We start from the raw sequence: 22288 nt of genomic DNA on the forward strand, positions 1-22288 counted from the left end.
CCCTGCATGATCAGACAAGTTCATCTTTTATAGCTATTTGTATCTCTCATATGTATATGGAACTAAAAAACTCACTACACAGCTGCATTTTGAGTAAGCTGAGTTTATAAACTCATCTGGAGGCTGCCATGTTTTGGTCCACACTGGTAGTGTGACGTCAAAGTTCTGCAGCGCTCCTCGGTGTTGCTATGCAGTAAATCTGTTTCAGACTGGCAGTCAGTGTTAGGGCTGCATCTCAGAAACGCAGCACATCTCACGCACGGAGAATTTTAAAATCTGAGGTCTCTTTTCTTGCTCTGCACCACGAGCAGTTATCGGTCAAACTAAACAAGAAAATGATAAATACAGAGCCCTATTTACCTTGTTTTAGCAAATATTTATGTCCACATCGGTAGAATATGTTTGAAATCCATTTCTTGATGACCCAGATGAAGGCCACTAGCTAAAATGCGTTTGCTTAATAAAGCTGTTCCCCATACTTCTACTCTTTATGAAGCTTTCTGTTTCCACACGTTTAAGGTAAAGATAAACATACAAAAACACTTTTGGTTTGCGCTTTTCAAATTAAAAGCCCACTTTAGCATTTCTTTGGAGAAACTTTCTTCATATGTACAAAATGCTTTTATTTTGAAAAGCTCCCGGCACGCATCCACTATATACTGAATCCAGTCATGTGTAGGGAGGTTTACTGAGGTAAAACTTAGGAATGAACTTAGGAATGACAGAGCTTTGACAGCAGGGAGACAAAACCAACATGCAGCAAACTCGTGCCTGGTATGAAAGCTGTTATGACAGCAACAGCTGCAAGCAGCAAAACCGTCTGAAAAATGGTAACTGCATAGCAACGGTGAGGAGCGCTGCAGCACTCTGACGTCACACTACCAGCACGGACCAAAACATGGCAGCCTCCTGGTGAGTTCATGAGCTCAAATTTACTCTAAATCGAGGATATCTAGTGGTGAGTTTTTTAGTTCAACATACATATTAGAAATACAAATATCTATCCAACAAGATGAACTTGTCTGATTTAGAGGGTTCCTTTTAAAAACATATCTTTACTTGATGGTTTTTCCTGACTTTATGTAGGGGTTGACCACAATGCATCTTTCAAGTATCTGCTTTAACTTACTTTTATATCTTAGCTCACCAAGCTGGTGCATAAACAAAACTGGTCCACGGGATTGACTGATTTTTATCTGATCTGTTGTGCAAGTTTCATGTTCTGTATAGAACTTTGTAATGTCAGTTTTGAAAAGTGCTTTATAAATATTTATTATTATGATTACTGTTAATGTGACAGGCCTTCTGTTCCACAAAGGGTTTTACGTTGGACTAGCTAAACAGTGGGCTGGTTTGCATACTGTAAAATCCAACAGAGTGTAGTATGTTTTTGGAAAAACTGCATTTCGAACTGTTCTCAATTAAGACATACTAAAACTTTTTCTGGCATTATGGGCACTCAAACGCAGCCTTCAATTCTTGACTGGAATCTGAAAATGATGTATCCCCTGAAGATTTTAAAGCAAATAAAGAATGAGTTCACAACTCAAGAAGAGAAATATTAATCTACACACAAGCTGTAGTAAAAGTATTGCTAAGTATAATAAAGTATGAACTCATTTAGACGAGCCATGTGTTATTTCAGGTAACTCTCTTTCTTTGGATTATGATGCAGTCTCAATTGAGGAATAAGGCTATGAAAAAAGAGCCCATTTGTTAAGGAAAATTCATTTTCAAGTATTTCACAATGAATTTTTGAATGAGTATCATTTCAAGAGCAAATATTGTTTAATATTGATGGATAGAAGAGACTTTGAGGATTCTGAAGGACTTTTTAGAACAAAAATAAAATTTGTGAAACCAGCAGGCCATCAGTTTTTGTAAAAACTGGATTCTTGGCTCTGCAATGTCACAGTTAAACATTAGAGGGGCAAACTGAGGCTTTTCACACCCTGGTCTGTGTACTTTTAATTTCAGCAACAGTGACAACCTACTCCTTTGGCACCAATAATCTCTCACATTTACCCTTCATTCCACCCTCAGTCAAGCTAGTTTGAAACAGTTCATATTATTGACCTGGGCAGTGGAGATTAGAGTCACACCAGGAAGCTGCTGTGAACAACAGCCTGGCTCCACTGGAGCAGTTTGGAGTTAAGCGCCTTGCACAAGGACACTTGAGCAGTACTACGTGAAGGGGAGAGCAGGGCTTCTTCCCTTTCCTGCCTTTGCTCTGATAAAACAGCACTTATCCAGGCACATGCATTCATGGCAAATGGCTAAAGTAATTTTGCTTGGCATCACAGTTTCTAACATTGACCTTTATCAGTTTTGTCCTTGTGTCCTAATGTTCATTTCCTGTCCCTCTATCAGACTGAAAACAACACAAAAGAGCACAGAGAAGATAAATAGCACCTAAAAAGTAGTCAACAATTGCTGCTAATGTTCACCGCTGCTAGAGGCATTAAGAATGCATCACTGTATAACAAGACGTAACTGTTTCAAACCTGTTGATATGATCAGACTGACGTGTGGTGCATTAGTGTAGACATGCTGACTGCTCAATACTAGCATTTCCAAGACTTTTCAGATAGAAAGAATAAATATATATAGTAACAATTGAACAGTACAATACAAGGCCATGAACATATCGGAAAGTAACTCATGCAAGACACATTTATAAAGATGCTGTACACAAAGGTGTGTGATCAATTAAATGATCAATTAATGATCAATTAAATGCCATGTGTGACAGTTCAAGTAATGGAAAAAGGCGCTGAAAATCAGGAAAACCAACTCTGACTGAAATTAGTCCACTAACTGTCTTACATTCAAAGGAAATGTCTTAAAAATGATCATAACTTACATTTTAAATTCTTTATATGAAACACAGGGAGGAGAAAAAAAGACTATGACATACCAAAAGTCAAAAAACTTTGAATGAAAAGTCTTTGCAATGATATTGCACTTTTGAAAAACAAACATGTTGTGATTTTCTTTTTAGACTTCTTTCACAAAAAGCCTCTGTGCCAAAAGGTCAAATTGGATGCAACATGATCTACACAAGAAATGCAACAGTTCATCAGAGATAGACTGAATTGTACCAGTGTTGGTTCAATATGCAAAAGCCATCTGTAATCCTTCTAAAATCACTTGACAGTTCATTAAATGTCCCGTTGTAGTTTTCCTGCCGCGGAGGCAAAGCCAGGACCAAGGCGATGGCACAGGTTGTTTGGCAGGATGTCTCCTCTGCTCGCCCTCCTCTCTCTCTTTCTTTGTTAAGGGTCTTTTCCCCCTTCAGAATTAAATAAAGTGCAAGGTGTGATGTTCCCCTAAAGGGCTGTTTCCCCTCAGTTCACACCTTTCCACAGAGATTGTTTTCTTCCAGGTACAGCTAAATTAACAGATATACATTCGCCCCAAGCACTCCCAGATACTCCCATTTAGAGCAAGGCTGGATCTAGCAGTACACACTCACTCAAACACACTCTCACAGTCTGACAGACACACATACACTCACGCCTGTTCTGTGCCAACAGCAGAAGCACAGCTGCTGTCTCTGGTCACGTGGCATGAGTCTTCGGCCTGGGCCAACAGACTCAAGTCAGAGGAAGCGTCAGGCAGTGGTGTTGCCGTTAAGAGATGATGTGGCACAGGGGGTGGTGGTTTGTAGCCAGGCCAGGCCAGGCCAGACCAGGCCGGAGCGGTCCAAAAGGGACTAAGAGAGCGGAGGGTCTGGCTCATCTTTGGTCCCATAAAGCACTTGATTATGTCAGGGTGAATCTTTGCACTCCGCTAGACTGGGAAGGTGTACACACATGTTAGGAGGAGGGGATAAGGAGCTCTATCAAAAGCACCGGCTGCTAAGCTACGACCGGAGAGATGTGCAGCACAGGCAGAGTTCAGTTTATTTAAGCCATGCAGTTTTTTAGATCGTCCATAGCAACCGGCAGAAAGCGTCTCTGGGAGTCTGAAATGGTTCTAGTGATGGAAGACGGGAGGCAAGATTTCACACATGAACACACTCACAGAACAACACAGAAAAGCTCTCAGAAGAGGGAGAGAATAGCTGCTGTTGGCTATCGTTTTTGTAAAGTCCACAGTAAAAAGTGACAGACAGTGCTGCATGCTCTCCAAAGCACCGGCAAACTGGTGAGGACTTGAGGGGTCTAGGTGAGCGGACAGGGTGGGACTAGAAGCCACGAATATAAAAGAGTACACATGATGTCAATATACTCAGAAACTATGACAAAAAGCAGGATGTAATGGTTTTAGGGACACAAATGGATGCTGTACTAAGACTGAGGACAGCTGATGGAGAATAGAAAGAGTATTTAACACAACCCCCTTTGACTCCTCAAGGTGGAGAGACAGACTCAACCTTAAGGCAATGCATAGCCCTTGGAAACATTGGCACATGCATGGAGAGTGCAGAAATGTCTGCATACGCACTGTATGTGCATGTATGAGTATATGAGAGGTTGAGTATTTGAACACAATATTAAGCATAATAAAACTTTGTAGATTAGAGACAGACAAATGTACTGATTTCATAAAATGTCAGGCTAATATTAGCCTTTTTTCCTAAAAAGTATTAATTGTACTTCGGCTTGATGGGGATGCTGGGGAAAACTTTTTGAATCAATAAATTTTAGATGCAAACACTGAGTAATGGATAATTTTGGCATGTTAAAAAAGTTAAATAAAAACCTCCAACAAATGTCTATGAACACCTTCTGTTCAGAAGTAAAGGTATAGGCCTTTGAAAAGCATACATTTTAACACTGAAGCAAAAAAGGAATAAAAAAGTGCAGGTAGCAGAAATTAAACAGCTTCTGCAATGGTTGGAGTAAAAACGATGAATAAACAGTGGGCACGATGGAGTGCCACTTCGAGTTTCTACTGCTAATTAAAGGATGGGATCAGATGTTGGTGAGTGTGGTGGAGGTGATGAGGCGCACAGTGAGCGTGCCCGGGAGGTCGTTGTCCTGGCGGCTGCCCTTGTCGCGGAGGTGGAGCGTGTGCTGCTCCTGCCGCTCGTTGGGGTCGCTGAACAAGATCACCTGACCCAGGAAAGTGTCCACAATCATGTTCTTGTTGTAGATCTGTTGGCCGCCGGATGGGAGGAAGGCAGAAGACCCAAAAAGAGGAAACGAGAAAAGAGAAGAGAGAAAGGAAAGGGCAAATAAGCAAGTAAGAAGTAAGCATGAAACCATGGCCATGAAGCCAGTAAGTAAGTAAGTAAGAAGGAGAAATACACAAAGGGCAGTTTTATCCAAAAGAAGGTAGAGATGCTGAGAGACAGAGAGAAAATTCTGATGTGCAAAAGTCCGGCAGTAAGTTAGGAATAATAGAGCTCACTTATAAAGCAGTAAGAGTTGGTATAATCTCCTGTATTTGATCTATAAAATTAAGGAATAGAATAATAGGAAAATAGAAAAGTTAGAAAGATGAAACAACAGAGGGTATGGATGCACTGTCATGGTGGGCAGAAACCACAGTGGAAACATCCAATGAGTGGCAGAAAGCATGAAAGCTACTGAGGAGTAACATGAATGAAATAAAAACAAACAAACAGAACTCCACAAACCAAGCAGAACCGGTGCCAGGGGTTAAATCATAATTTTATGAGATAAAAGCCGTCATTTAACAAGTCATGAAGTCATGAATTTACAGGATTAAAGTTGTAATTTTATAGCTCAAAACCCATCTAAAGCAGGCAACAATTTTCATGGGAAATGTACAAATTCCTTTCATAAAACTGTTTTTGTCCCCTGAATGCCCACTGTTTATTTTTCTAAATAAATGTGTGCAGATTATATGAGGCATTTACCTATTTTGAAAGAAAAAAAAGCCTATGACCAAACCGACAGACTGCCTATGTAGGTCTAATATAGGCTACCACACTTCAAAATAACACTTCTAACCATCAATTAAAACTAAAACTTTATTAATTAATCACTTCAATCATGTAAATTTGGGACATTAATCTCAGAATTTCAGACTCTTATTCTTGTAAATTAGGGACCAAAATCTTTCAATGATTATGACTCTTAAAATCTTGCTTTTTTTTTAATGTAGACCTAATAGGCTATATTTCTCCCCCCCCGCACAAAAAGCAGTGTAAACCCCTCTCCCCCCACAATACTGTAAGTTAATAAGCACACAGGCATATCAAAAGAGCTTTAAATAAGAAATAAAAACCAAACCACCTCACGTGCAAAATCAGACTGACCATCCTTGATCCCTGTTTTTTCAGGCATCATGTCTTCAGTTAAATAAAGAATAATGGTGACATTTGTTGTAATAATGGTAAACCTATTGACTTGCTGCATCTAATTAGATGCTTTTGTTTTGGTTTGAATAGTAGTAGCCATGCTTAGCACTGATACGGTATAGGCCTGTCTGTTAGTAGGGCATCCTCTCTACTGAATACAAAATAATCCTAAATAGTTGAGAGCTTTTCCTTTTAACCACACAGTCTTTATATTCAATGTTTCCTCATTCGTCTGTCCTGTCTCATCCATCATGCTAGCTAAGGTCTCTTCATACTTCCATCAATAAATCATTTCTGCCTCTGCGCTTGTGTTGTGGGCTTCCAGTTTTAATTAAGTGATAGAAGTGGCTGGACTTCACTGTGCATATAAACATAATATCAAAATTCACCCAGGTACTCGGGGGAATATGTTTGCCAGCTGGAGCTTTGTCTGATTGGCTAGTGCGTTCAGGGCTCCATCTGATTGGTCAAATGATGCATGCTGACTGAATGCATGGCTAATGCTTATAAGACCTAGCATTTGGGGTGAGTCAATTGTGTATTTTCAAATCACAATGGTGATAAAAATTCAGTTAATCATTCAGCCCTTGTATAGACCAGGCTTGGTGGTTTAAAGGACAGCGGTTTTCTGTGTCCTCAAGACAGTAGCATGCCAGCTTTGCACCTGACCACTTCTAATTTCAACACTAACAAATTTTAACAGGTATTTAAGTTTATTTGCTATTTAACAACATGAGTGCTGAGCATAAAAATGACAACAGGTGGAAAATAGGAAAGACACTTGCTTGACTAGGGTGTACTAGATGCCTGCAGTATGTATTGTTGTTAAGAAATCTGTACAACATGATAGGCCATGGCTTCATGCTGTTAAAGTTTATTCAAAAATCAATATCTAAACCTTCTTAATCTCAACAAAACAAATATGCTAGAAACTGCATTAATTTCTATTAAGTCTGATGTCTCAGAAGACTAACCTGACACGCCAGATGGATTTGTTTCATACATCCATCTGGGAAAGCATCAATGGGAAACGTTTGAGAAAAGTGCTTTGAAAAAAAATTTGGAAGGTGATTGGATGAATGTTCTGTCTGTCACATCTCTACGGACCAATCAGAGCAACAAAACACGTGACGTAGCCGCTATCAAGCTGTGCATGCGCAGCTATTGAGGACTAACGCGAAACATGGCGACTATGGACATGTAAGTACTTGACTTCTGTTTTTGAAAAGAAACAACTCACTGCTGTTCTTTGTTCTTCTTTTAACAAAGACATTTTGTCAGTTTCTGATAAAACTGGCGCTTTAGCAGCATCCACGCTAATCTCTTCCGCCATAACTGCACCAGCTCTTGCTGCTGCTTGTTAACGTCACGACTCTGCTGCGCCTGAAAGTACTGCCCCTTGTCGCTGATTAGTCCTGTCACTTTCTAACCGGCCTAAACGGTTCAGATGGGAGATTTGCAAGATGGATTCACCAGTGAGAAACAAGGAAACGGGTGTATCCATCTGCTTTGCAAGGTTATCAGACTAATTAGTCATTTAAATGACTGAAATTTGCCAATCAAAGAGCCAGAGCTGCTACTTTTGTGCTGTGGCCATGGTAAATTTGTGTTTTCATACATTACTTAGTGTGCACTCCCATGGCGGGATTTGCGGGAAGACAACTTACCTCGATGTGGATCCCTTCCTTGGGTTTCTTGCGGTAAAACACGCCTTTGATATCAAAGTTTGGGCACCGTGTGTCCTTTTGAACTGGAGAACGAACCCTCTCTCCTTCACAGGTGATGATCACATACGGATCTACAGCTGAAGGAGAAACAGGGTTTTAAATGAGTAGATTGTGCTGAAAAAAACCCCCACTGTAATTAATGTGCAATTGATTAATTTATGCACATGATGTTGTGTTGAAATACAGTCCTAGAAAAATGAAAACTGTCTGTTTTCCCCTTTTCTCATCCATTAGCCAACTCACAAACCCTCAGATTTATTTTAGGATCCTTTGTGGGGGTGTCTGCTCTGTGGGAAATTACTCACGGACTAGTAGACTGTACAAGAAACTAGTAAAAGTAAGCTCTATCTCAAACGAATCAAAAGCATGCTGCTTGTACATTGACAAAAGGTTTTCCTCGACGCTGAGGAAGTAATACATACAGTAAAGAGCATCTATTTTGGATGGCTGTTACTTGAATGGCTAAAGCTGGAACTGCTGTTTATAAAACTTACTGTTAAACAAATGATGGTGATTATGAAGTTTTACTTTTGTTTTCAGTTTCTCCACAACTGTGGCTGAGTTTAGGAAGCCATAATGGGTAGAAACATATGTAATTTCTGACTTTAGTGCCATTCTGTGGACGCTGTTGCAGTCATCACTTGATTTATTTAAGTCATATGACAATTACTGTATCTGTCTTTATAGATTCTGAGTAGAATTGTTGCATTCTACTTGTGAACACTACATCTTGAAGATATATTATTTGCATCAAAATCTACACATTGTGGTTTGAGAATAGGTGGGCTTGTAAAAGTTTGAGACAACTTTGTAAACTTTAGACCCTTTTAGAGGATATGCATTGTAGACTATATACTAGTGCTATGTAACTATCTAAATCTACAGCAGATGGTGCTACGATACCTTGTGTTTTGCCCAGAAGTCTTTTCTTATTTGGATTGAGACAGTGAAGCTCTGTGGGTGTTCACAGAAGTGTACAGTACTTATAATGCAAAACAATGATCAAAAACATGCAAATACAACAGATTTAGAGTCATAATAAGCTCTGATCCCCCTTGTTTCTTGAGATCTTACCTCCATTGGAGTCTTGTCCCTGCAGACCCTCAGCGTTCAGTACATGGACCTGAGTGACCAGCTGAGGGTAGCCACACATCCCCGTCCAACACGTCTGAGGAGGCTCGTCCAGAGACAGCTCTCTGTCAAACAAAAAGAGTATGGGACTACTAGGGAACTGTTAAGGCCAACAGGTCATCTGTACTTACATCTTAAAAGGTTTGGTGAAAGAAAGAACGCACAGGCAGTCAGCAACTGGTTGTGTATAATGTGACTAAAATGTGATTAAAAAGAGAAAACAGTGATTTGCAAATAATTCTAATGCTTATATTCAACTGAACATAGCACAGAGAAGATATTCATTGTAAATTTAACAGTGTTTTTTGTTTTTATTTTTACACATTCTGAATTAAATGCCAACAACACATTCCATTGAGGTTGGAACAGGAGCATATTTACCACTTTTCCTTCTAACAACACTCCATAAGCATCTGTGGACTGAACACATAAATTGCTGAAGTACTGAAAGTGGAATTATTTTTTCTTGCTTGATGTACATTTTAAGTTTTAACTTGTGCAAACTTTGGCTTTGAATTGACTGGCTGAAATTAGCAGAGACATTCCTGAAAAAGACATTTCTCGATGGAAACATATGTCACTTCAACACCTGTATGTACCTCTCAGTATCAATGGTGCCTTCACAGATGTGCAAGTGACCAATGCAAAAGGTACTAATAAACCCACAAACCATCACAGATACTGGCAACATACCTTGTAAACTGGCGATGGTTTTCTGAAGTGTTCCAGAGCCAATGCTATAATATTCATCATAGAACGATGCCATTTTTAATGCTCAGGGATTGAAGGCCACTGGTTTTCAATTTTTTGTTTTGGCCTTGCCCCTTACATGCAGAGAATTTTCCAGATTTTTATTAGATTTCATGTTGTTATTAGAGGTGGGAGAAAAATAGATTCTTAGATGCATCATGTGGAAGTGGAAGATTCTGAATCGATTCATAGATGTCCAATAATCAATAATCGAAAATAATTCAAATATTTAATACTGTGGAATAGCAGGAAAAAAAAGGTGGAACCCTGACAGGCAGAGGGTAACAGAAAGATTTAGATTGCCAGTTGTTCATCTGTGAAAAAGGACATTTTTATGATTGTAATTTCAGACATGTTACAAGGAAAGGATGCTGCTACCTTTGGTTCAGTGCAATAGTAAATTTCCAGGTTACACACATCTTCCATTAGAGGATAATGGAAATTTAATTTATCTCTTTTTTTCTTAAGACAAATGTAAAGTTTTTATCATGTTTGACACAGTAAGACCAACAGATATATTAACAAAAAAACCTAAGTTCACCAAAATTCGTCAATAAAACGATTAAGAATCAAATCGTAGCCCTATGAATCGGAATCAAATCAAATCATGAGGAGCCTAAAGATTCCCACCTCTAGTTGTTATGTACTGTCGATGTCGAGTATTTTCTCACACAATCTTTAACAAAGTGGGGACTCTCGCACCAATAATTCTAAATAACTGAAAATTTAAGGGGTGCTCTTTTTACACCCAGTCATGGTACTATCTTTGATTTTGTACTTTACATGTCTTATCTTGTCCCTGCCCCAAAGTCATTGGAATATCTTCCAGGTATCAAACTAAGAAAGTGCTTATTTCCAAAAATCAATAAAGTTTATCAGTTTGAACATTAAATATCTTGTCTTCGTACTGTATTCAACTGAAATTAAGTTGAAAGGGATTTGCAAATCACTGTATTCTGTTCTTATTCATACTTTATAGGATGTCCTAATTTTGGCGGGAATAGAGGTTTGTACATTTTTGGTGTCACTTTCCGTAATTTGGCTTTTATCATTTTCACCATCACCCTACTTAAAAATTCTGCTACATTAAACAATTAATCTGCAAAGCACAATTTGATGCATGATGGAGGTAAGCCACAACATAGCTGAATGATCTTGTTTTACTTACATTTGCAGAATTATTCGCATTTATATCACAGTAAATGGTCTAGAGTTATCATTTTCTGATTCTATGTTTTAAAAAAAGCTTAAGGGACATTATTTTAAGAGTTAGAGTATAAATAGAAATGTAATTTACTTGCAGTCTGAAGGCACATCAGTGAAGACACGGAGCAGGAAGTCACCCTGCTGTCCAGGGTCAAAGGTTGTGGGAATGATGACGTAGCGGCCCTCCTTCAGCTCCTTTCTGAGGAAGACACAGCGAGAGTTGATGTAGATGGAGCCCGCTACTTTCTGCTGGGCTGTGTGCATACGATACTTTCGATTTAGCTCCACCTGCAGGGAGAAAAGATGTTATACTGTAGAACCATTTCCATCACGGTATTTCTGAGTTTTTTTTAAAGTTTTGTGAAGAATTTTTCAGGTTTGATCATGAGCATGTTTGTGTTCATACCCGATGAATGTCAAAGCCAATGGCGAGGTTTTCCCCTTTGCCCTCTTTGGGTGTGGCTCTCTTCTCTTTTTGCTGTAAGCAGATCAAAACCTCGTCCTCCACCTTCTTCACATCAAACACATACTAAAAAAAGAGAAGGGTACACCACATTACAATCTAATACTGCTCACACATCTCTGACTAATCCACATATGCAAACACTGTCTGGACTCACCTGTGGGTTCTGCAGGAAGGTGGCTTTGTGATTGATGCAGCCTCCAGACCGATTGCGGAGAGGGTCTTGACGATGGACCCAGGAGCCCCTCATCACCTCCTCCTCCCAGGTTTTGTGGATACTCAGGTAGGAAGTGTTGATGAGGCGGCACAGGATCAGGTCGGTGAAGTACTGACAGAAGTCATCAAATGTCATCCTGCAGGAGGTGAGGAAGAGGAGAGGAGAGAAGATAGCGGAGAGAGTGGATACCAGCTGGAGGGAAAAGCTTGAAAGTAGAAGAACTTTTAACAGGTGCAAAAATAGAGGAGATGAGACCAGGAACAAAGACAAGGATTATGTGTTAAAAGGGGGCTTCAGTCTCTGGTGCTGACATTGGATATAAATTCTATCTTAAATAATACAGACTGTTTGGAAAACAACACTTCCACTTTTATTGATACAGTCTTATCAATTGACCATTTTAGCACCAAAAATTACCTAAAAATCTACAAAAATGGGATTTATCAGTGGAGAAATGTGAAAACAGCAAGATATAAAGTTAGGAAAATCTGCCTAATGCTGCTAACCTGACACACCAGGTACACTGTTTAACATATCCATGACATGAGATATATTTCTGGATCCCCAGGCCTTAATATCAAATAAAATGAATGGTATCAATGTTTTCCTCAAGAATTATTTACTTGCAGTCTCATTTATTTGCAGTTAAATAACTGTTTTTAACCATTCTAAATAACCAAATAAAGTGCTGAAAATACATAAAATACCATGGCCTCTTCCCCAAAGTCACAGTAAAATCTTAAACTCTTTCCAAAGAGTGAAAGAAGCAAATACATTTGATTCTTGTTGGTAGAAACATTGCAGGAATTCCTTTTATATTTTTTAGTTAACTGAATGTTTCTGTTGGTGGACAGTGTCTATAAATTGATTGTTTAATTTTATCAATTACATGCCGATCACTCAGTTATATCTTCAACTGATTTTTGGAAATAAAGGCTGACCTACTTTTTCAGAGCCCCAGCAGCCAAAAAGTGCAACAGTAGCATCAGTTCAGGTGAAAGCTGGCCTGTTTTTACCCAGGACAGTAAGTGCAATTATTCAAATGTAACTTCAATAGGTTTTTACTGCGCCAGCACCATGTTAAGAATGGGTCTAAGATAAGGGCATGTCACACTTTAACGGTTCTCACCAGAACTCGCCGTCGTCCTGTACGGTGACACCAAGCTTTTCTCTCTCGCTCTTGCTCACCTTGTTCCACTCCTCCGAGCTGCAGTGAACAAAGACATGAGAGCAAACACGTTAGAGAAAAGATAAACAGCATCAGTCAGATAAGCTCAGGGACTGAGTAACTGCATTATGTTAGCTGCACTAGCAGGAGATCTTTGTGTGAAATTGTCAAGTTGAAAAAATTAGATTTCACAATGACAGCTTTATCCGTAAAGGGTTATAGAAATCACTATTTTGTTATTAGTTGATGTTTTTTCACTAACTTTTAATTAAGAATTAGAAAAAAGAGAATTACAATATTTTTTATGACAGTCTTCATTTCCTTGTCCCTTTTTCTCTTCTGTTTGTCTCGCTTGCAGGAAAAACAGTAGGTGTGGTTTAGTCATACACTGGAACACCTGGTCAGTCTCCCAGGAGCGTATACGATCCTGTGTCTTTCTCTTCCCCTGTTACCTTCTCACACTGTAACATAATGGTTTTGTTTGGTTGGCTTTAGCAGTCTTTATGGAGTCATTATTGTTGTTTCAAGTTAACTTTTTAGGGCTGAAACCCTTCAGTTGGTTTGTCAAACAGTGGCTAAGCTGTCATCCGACAAAAATCTTACTGGTCAGCAGCAGTGGTACCATAGTAAGCTAAAATATGAAGTACCATTTGACCAAATTCATTCTCAGATAAGGAATAATACTGAACACTAGGACTTATTTTTAGAAAATCACTTGTTACTTAGTCTACTTTTTCATAAACAATGGGGGGGGGCTTAAAGTAGATGTTTGGGTGAATGCTGGTGGCTAAAATGCTAGAGCAGAATTCATGTCTCAGTCTAGCTTAAGGAAAACAATTAGGTTAGTAGCAGGGAGTTTTTCCAAAACAAAAATAAGCAATCGAAAAAAGTTCTTTGGATTAAAAATTGATCAAGATCAATGACTGTTATCTTAATATTGATCAAAATAATTTGGATTATCATTTTTGGCCAAAATTGTGCAGCCCTAACTGCAGGAATAAAACTTTGATAATCTTTACACTGAGAACAAGTATGTCTAAGTGTTGGTTGTAATGTCTAATAAACAGGGGCATAACATAAAGTATTTCAATGTGGCATATTTTTATACCTTAAACAACATCGGGTGTTATTTGAGGTTATTTGAGGGAGATATTTGAGGTAGAGTTAGAACTCAACAAAAAACCATATATAATATCAGAATAGTTTTTTAAAGTAATGCAGACATTACAGAGCTAAAATTCTCTATATTGTAGCTATAAGCTTGTAATTGATGTATGCCCTTATCCCTTATAGACACTAGTATCAGTTTAAAATAACTCAATGTGTAATTATTTCTCTGAATCATGTGTTAACATCAAGGTCCACTCTATATTTACTGCTCTGGGGAAACAGACTTACTGCTTGCATTAGCTCTGTGTTTATGTCTCCCTGGTGATGATTCACTGACAAACGTCTACATCTCAACAGTCTGTCAGGCAGCATTTACAGTAACAGGTTTTATCAAAGCATGAATGAATTATTCATGGAGGTTGAGTGAGTGATTGAGAAAGATGAGCATGGAGTCCTGTCTCTTTAATATCTCTCTCTCTCTTTCTTGGCCTTATCAATAATTTAGACTCCATTATGATTCTGCTTTTTACCACCTCCCTGTTTGTTTCACTGAGGCTGGTAGCTAATGATTCAAAGCCAGAGAGATGCAGAGGGAGCATGTTTATCTCAGCCTTACTTGCTCTCATAAGAACAGTAGCAGAAAAGCAGAAAGACTAAAACAACCAGCAGCTCTGGCAATGGATTAAACATCCGGTTGTGAAAACCGGTCATTTTGATTCACTTAGACGTTTAGATTGGAGGTTTAGTCGGCTCAATTTCAGCCTGTCTGCTCTACGCGGGTTCCTGAAAAGCAATATCTAAGCTGCACTTTACTGCTTTATACCCAAACGGAAAAAAAGACTCCAACATGGTTGTATTAAGTCATTCTTCTTTGCTCCAGGGCCCATTAGCTTGATTGCTTCTCTATTTTTCATTGTCTCCATGACAGTTCCCATTGCGCATCTTTCTTGTCTACCTTATGGGCACAATAAATTGCCTGGTGCTGTCTAGTTTTTTAGTTGTTTGCTCATTCATCACATGCACTCTCTTTGAAATACTAAGAGCCAAGAGGACATGCTCGCTTTGTCATTTTACAAATCAAATTAGTGAAATGGGTTTAATTGGAACAGGCCACGACAAGGTCATGTATGAAAGAAAAAAAACATTGTTCTAGCTGCTCTGGAGTTGTTCCATGTCTGACTCATTGTGCCAAATTAGGACAAATGGATGAAGAAAGGTCAAAGAGAAGAGGAAGACAACAAGCTGCAGTCTTCCCCCCATGGCAGCGAGTGGCAGTGTGTTGGTTACCTGTCACTCCACGGGCCACTCCACTCCTTCTCTCCCCAAGGGTTCCTCATACGGATCATGTGTAGCTTCTCCGACTTGAAAAAGGCCAGCAGTCCATGACCGAGCCGCACTTTCTTCACGTCTGTTACAGCGTAGGCGTGGCCTTTTACTAAGCCGCAGTCCAGACGAGCCTCCATGTCCTCTATAGTGGTTGCCTGGAAGACAGAAAAAGGCAGGTTCAAAGAATTATTTTGATATTTTGGAGATGGGCTGTGCGATTTACTTCTCAGTGGTAGACAATGGTGTAGTGGTGCATGCAGAAGTGGGTGCACTCTTCAATTAAAGACAAAACACTTTTGAGTAACCCATCCAGCAAAGGGTAAATGGTCTGTGTAATAAACTGCTCTTACGTAGTTAGTATAGTTAGTTGTATTTACATATCAATCTCCAGCTTGATTTCAATTAGTAAGGATTATTATGGAATTGAAATAGTACACAACAAGACTATAGAGCACAGTTGAAGCTGTGTGAACTGGGCAGTTGCAGCTTGAATCAGACCAGCTGACTGTGTTACCTGCGATTCAGTTTATCAAATTTCCAAAAGCTGGTTTTGGAACGTTGCAAGCAAATATATGCGAAATGGGAAATACAGTGCTGTGAACAAGTATTTGCCCCCTTCCTGATATCTCTTTATTTTCTTATTTGTCTCACTTAAATGTTTCAGATCATCAAACAACTTCTAATATTAGACAAAGATAACCTGGATAAATACAAAATGCAGTTTCTAAATGATGATTTCATTCATGAAGGGAAAAAAGTCACCCAAATCTACCTAGTCAAATGTGAAAACTTGTTGCCCCCTAAACCTACTCTTGGTGATAACAACTGCGAGCAAGCATTTGCGATAACTGGCAATAAGTCTTTCACATTACTGTGGAGGAATTCTGTCCCACTCTTCCTTGCAGGATTGTTTTAATTCAGCCACAATGGAAGGTTAGCAAATTTAAGTCCAGACTTCGAGTAAGCCACTCCAAAACCTTTAAAAGCTACTCAGAGATGGACTGGCTGGTGTGATTTGGATCATTGTCGATGCATAACCAAAGTGAGGTTGTTATTGTGATTGTCACAAACTGATGGCTCAAAATTCTCCTTCAGGATTTTCTGGTAGAGAGCAGAATTTATGAAACCATCAATTATGGCAAGTTGTCCAGGTCCCAAAGCTGCAAGCAAACCCCGGACCATCACACTATAACCACCATGTTTGACTGTTGGTACGATGTTCTTTCTTATGATATGCGCTGTAGTTTTACTTCAGATGTAATGGGACGCACACCTCCCAAAAAGTTAAACTTTTAGAACCAGGTAGGTTAGGATGTATTTTTCTCTTCATAAATGAAATCATCATCTAAAAACTGCATTCTGTATTTACTCTAGTAATCTTTGTCTAATATGAAAATGTGTTTGATGATCTACAACATGAATGCACATTTGTCACACTTCAGTGTGTGAATATGCAAAAAATAAGAAATCAGGAAGGAGGCAAATACTTTTTCACAGCACGGTAGAAATCTTGTATTGATAGGATAGAAATGTAAACAAACATTCCCTCAAAATAAACTATTTTCCCAAGACAACATTATGCTGTGACTTTTGGAAATGATTACATTTATCTTTTATTTTAACAAGATATTTTAGTTGTAACAAGGCTGAGCGAGCGAAGCATTTTTGTGTTTATATGTGCCATAGAATTGCTGCCACACTACAAAGGTGATACCTAAGGGAAACTATTGATGATTGACCTCATGCAGGAATCATATAGCCTGATGTTACACATTATCAATGTCAAGATGATGAAGATACTGAAAAAGAACATTTAATGTTCAGCCCTGTCCTTCTTGTAGAGACAGATTTATGATCAAGTAACTGAAGTAATCAATCACTTTAACCTGAAGGACTGTGAGATTTGTTGTCCAAGAGACAAAAACAATCCCTCCCAGTTTCAGTGGTGTGAACTGGCAGGCTTTCAGAATATTGCAGAGCAGACACAAGTTTTCCTCTGTCTTGTTGTGGGATTTGGGACTTTGCTGTTGCCTGGGTAACCAAAACACAATGGTACATTTGGTAAGTGTGTGCTATTAAAGCAAAAAACAATGAATTGACACTTTCATTTTTGAGCAATGTACCATTTTTAAGTTGAAGCATTTGGATGGTAAGAGGAAAAGGAGAGCGAATGACTGGGCAGCTTTATCAGAAAATTGGTTCTTCGATCCAGTAATTATGTCTTCAGTCCACTTGGCTTTTTGTGACAGATTACACTGCCAATATCAAACATTATTATCCAACAACAACTGAGAGCCTGATTAAAATGGCACACAGACAATTGAACACACAGAAAGGACAAATAGATGTGTTGCTTAATGGATTTCGAAAACATTAGTTAATGGAAAATAAGCTTTGAGAGGAAATACAAATCTCAAGAGTGAGTCCAGTGCTGGTAAAATATTACTCTGTCAAAAGGGACTCATGGAGGCCCCAAGATCTTTGTGTACAGCCTTGGAGCATTAAGGCTTGTCTTTCAGTCTGGCTACACTAGTCTTATATAACCTTTATAGCCTGTGTGAATAATAGAAGAACATCCTGATAAGATTTAACAATAACATGTTAAACTTTGGTTAAATTTTAGTAAAAACAGTGATTTCAATAACAAAGCAACAAATATTGATGTCCAGGACGCTTGATACTGGGTAATTTCTTGTTTTAACTCATAAGCAACTGCACAAAAGTCTGAGAGAGTTATTAGTATGCATTGGGTATCTTATCTTTTCAAAGAGATCTTTGGTAAATACACAAGGTGCTTTAGCCAGCATTGGTCCCAAATCCAAGTCTACACTAAAACATAAACATAATCCTCAGCTTTTAAAATCAGATTTCTTTTCCAAATTAGCCTGAAAGTTATGGGCTATTCCTACTTTGAAGATGAAATTTATCAGGTTGTGCAATTATCAAAAAAAGAGGTGTTTTTGATGCATTTGGGTAATCTTTTCAACTGAGATTCAGCCAAGAGAAAAGACAAATAAGTCCTTTAACACATTCTAGTATGATTTAGGGCTGAACAATTTAGGAGAATACTCTAGTTGCAATTTTCCCCCAATATAGTGATTGCTATTCGATATGTGATCATTTTTAAGTTGGATTTCTCAGCAAACAACCAATAAATAATTCTATAACACAATATTTAGTACAGGTGGCCTGTAAACATACAATATTGCTTCACTGCAGCAAATAAGAATCCCTGTGACATGACATATTCAATGAGTCAGCAATAAACGAACAGCAAAACAAAGAAAATTCTCAACATTAGTCTTACTGTCAACTATAATCATGAATAATCATGGAATGAAAAGAATTAATATCAGTAATATATTAAGAAGCTATATGATTATTATTTGAAATTTGCTAATGCATGTACCCAGAATTTTAGATATTTTGCAACAAAGGTTGCCTGTCAGAAGCGGACTTTATGGGAGGTCCCTGGCATGGCAAAGTTTGGGAGCCCCTGTGTTATAAGACAAAAACAAATATGCTAATATCAGTTTGAGCTGTCCGGTTCAGTGATAGATACTAGATGAGGGTATGCCTGGTACCAATTCACTCAACTATTATAAGTGTTCGAGTTAGGATTTATCATTTGTGTCTCAACAACAGTAATTCTTGTCTCTGTTTTATCAAACCAAAATGTGCAAGACAGAATCAGGTAGGTTTATCTGGATACTGGGATAACTGAGAGAGCAGCATCCCTTTCTCTGTTATTGATTCTTGTTCCTGTTTTATTAATATTCTGTCTAAGAAATATGATCTAAAATAAGAAAAACAGCCTTGGGCCTCCTAAGGGAAATTTGTTGAATTCATGCATGCAAAACAAACTATGCTCAAGAAATACAAGCTGAAGTGTTCATAAGACTAGATTAAGGTGGAATGGAATGTTTTACTACATTATTTATTCTTTGAGTTCATTACTCTTCTAGGTGAAAAAATGACCCTTCTGTGTAAAAACTGCTGGTGTTAGACATAGAATAAGATTGAAATGGCTAAAATAGAATTTTAAAAAAGGGGCCAAATAAAGCAGTTTACATGTGTTTCTTAACAAGGAAACAGTTCACAGAATCAACAGAGGAGAATGGATATTTCTATCAACAGTTTAAGCACTGTGCTAAATCTGATTTAAGAAAACATCTATTTCCTTTGAAAATTGTGAGTTAAATAGATTTTTTAAATGACTATTTGCATAAAAAATATTTCATTGAAATGTAATCTTTTAAGAGGAGTGAAAATACTTTCTTAGAACCTAAGATATCAGAACAGAATTGCTTTCTGCTTCTTCCATTAGCTAACTGCAGTTGACAAATAGCTTTCAGATACAGACAACCACAGTCGGGCTGTGGTATTGTATTATAACAAGGGGCTGGTGAAAATGAAAGTAGTTTAAATTTGAGATAATAGTTGCATGAAATCTCAGATTTTTTTGTTTTAATTTCAACATATTACCGACCAGTTAAATATTTGAAAAGCATTGCCATCTTTAGTTTTAGAAACCTTTGGCTTGAGAGAGAAGAAAAAAGAATGTATTGGCTGATACACAACTAGAATCAGAACCAGCTTTATTTGCCAAGTTTGCATATGCAACAAGGAATTTGGCTCCAGCTAGCGTTGCTCCCAATGCACAGGAATGAATCATTAAATATGAAAACAAATAAATAAATAGATACATCTTAAAGGAATAAAAAAAAGATTTAAATATGTGCTGTTAGGCATATTGTCCAGTACTATTAGACAGTAATGATTGGCACTTAACTGGTATCAGTAAAAGTCAAATTTCTGCCATGGAATGGATTTTTAGGAAGCCCTTGTCAATGGTTTAAATGCATGTATTGGGCTGTAGTGCAAACACAAGGCACGGCCAACGTCGGCATTAGCATAGCAGAGTGATATGTGATGGACAACAGCAAAGTCTGAGTCCAGTCATTTGCATGTTTTACTCCACAACACTAAAGAGAAGCCAGGTAACTAACCAAAGATCCTGTTAACATGAAGCACAGCACTGAGGTTTAATGTGTGTTCTCAGCTTTTGAAGTTTGTAATAACAGCAACACAGGCTGAGTGTGCTTGCTTTACATAGCTTCTCTGTCAGTGAGCTGCAATGGACCAACTTGGCTTGTCTTGAGCCCAGCACTGCAGTTTGTTTAACAACAGCTTAAACACTGTTTCAGAAGTTATATTAAAGCCAATGAGTTGCTTGTTTTAAGTCTACAATGATTCCAAAAAGCAGGCTGTGGTGTTTAACAACCAAATGGAAGCAGCTGTAAACACTGTAGCTCCATACACTCACTTGCATCGCTGCTAAGGCTAGGTTAAGTCAATAATAAATGTTCTATTTCTGACAAATTCTTCACAATATTTTTTTTTAGCCAACATCAGGTAATGCATTGTTGTCAGTAGCGGTTTGACAAACTTCAGCAGGATAGAAATTGCTCTTAAAACTACTGGCGCTGTTAAAGGGAAGTGAACACACTGTCATTTTTTGTAATCTTATGTTTAGAAATGAATTCAGTATGTCATCATAGGCTTGTTTAAGGGGTAGAGGGGGGTCTTAACACCTGAATGTGTTTTTAAATGTGCTATCTCTTTTAATGTCATAATACTTTGATATGTATTTAGGCCATATTGCCAGGTGTTAGATAACATTTGTGTAGTTCTCATTAGAGATATCTACGTACAGCTGATGATACAATCTGGATGCTGTCTTTTAACTCTAACAACTTTGTCATGTCTCAACAGTGAGATTGGATGGTAAACAATTACTAACGCACATAAAAAGAATTCTTGGCCCTTGATCCATTATATAGATATCAGCCTGCTACATCTGAAGCCCAGAAATATCAGCAGAGGCTTAACGGTCAACAGGTGATATCTGATGGCTTTTGAGGTCGATCTTTGTAGAAATTGCCTCAGACCTTACTCAGGTATGATTACAATCTGTTGAGTCTGACCACAGCCTCAGAAAAACATCGGCCCCTTCATGTTGAAGAGTGTCCTAAATCCACTTTTTCCCATATTTCAAATGATGTACCAGCAAAATAATGTCATACTGTACTGTATCATCATTTTAGTTCAGAGAGATCAACCCACATCTTTTACCACAGGTTCCAGGCCCAGAGAGATAGATTAAAATTCTGCTTAAAGCGCTCACTTTTTCATGTTACTCATCAAGGGCTTTGATTTCTGGAAAATGTCAGCTTCACTACACACTCAATGGCTTCCTCTTGAACCCTTTTTTGCTTAGATTAGCCATAATTCTGCTGTTAGGTCTTTTACCAACACCCAGACTTTATAAAGGCTATTTTAGAGAAGTAGTATACTATCATCAAAACAGCATGCTTTTAATTTGTATGTCTTTCTTGTAATCTTGCACAAAATGCTGCACTGCGCTGAAGAGCCTTTGAAAGTTAAGAAAGAATTTATGCAGAGATTTGGCTCTAAAGAAGTCTGCTATCTATGCAGCAGGGAACAGACAGTGAGTGTCTGCAAAAGACAGACAGACAGACAGAGGGGTTTTCATCCCTGGGTTTTAAAATTATAGCAGAAAATGGTGTAATTATTGAAGGAGCTCTGGGGCATGAGGGTCAACTTCGGTGGATTAGACAGTTTTCACAGAGCAGGTATTGAAATGGTGCAAAAATTAGAAGTGTACTCTTAAATTTGCTGATATAATAAAAGGTTATGAGGATGAGCCTGCACAAATATTCCTATTCTCTGCAGGATAAATTATTTTGGTGATCCTTTGTCTTGTCATGACATGGTTCCTCTTCTCCCTTCCCTGTCTCTTTCAGGGAAGGTCTTTTATATTTCAGAAAGAGAATGCTAAAACACATACTGCATCCATCGTGACACCATGGATTTACACTACAAGAGTCCCGGT

The 22288-nt window shown here is 38.3% G+C and overlaps 1 protein-coding gene across 1 annotated transcript in view; it reads right to left on the minus strand.

Moving 5' to 3' along the window:
* Positions 1 to 4919: 4919 nt before the first annotated feature.
* The window catches only part of capn5b (calpain 5b), a 50043-nt gene continuing 32674 nt past the window's right edge, over positions 4920 to 22288 (minus strand). The window contains exons 5-13 of the mRNA XM_041801843.1: positions 15334 to 15527; positions 12898 to 12975; positions 11709 to 11904; positions 11495 to 11617; positions 11180 to 11376; positions 9076 to 9197; positions 8905 to 8955; positions 7942 to 8078; positions 4920 to 5102 (exon numbers count right to left, since the gene is read on the minus strand). Of these exons, the coding sequence (XP_041657777.1) occupies positions 4920 to 5102; positions 7942 to 8078; positions 8905 to 8955; positions 9076 to 9197; positions 11180 to 11376; positions 11495 to 11617; positions 11709 to 11904; positions 12898 to 12975; positions 15334 to 15527 (1281 nt within the window). The remainder of the gene's footprint in view (positions 5103 to 7941; positions 8079 to 8904; positions 8956 to 9075; positions 9198 to 11179; positions 11377 to 11494; positions 11618 to 11708; positions 11905 to 12897; positions 12976 to 15333; positions 15528 to 22288) is intronic.

This window comes from Cheilinus undulatus, linkage group 12, assembly GCF_018320785.1.
Source record: "Cheilinus undulatus linkage group 12, ASM1832078v1, whole genome shotgun sequence".
Lineage (NCBI taxonomy): Eukaryota > Metazoa > Chordata > Actinopteri > Labriformes > Labridae > Cheilinus > Cheilinus undulatus.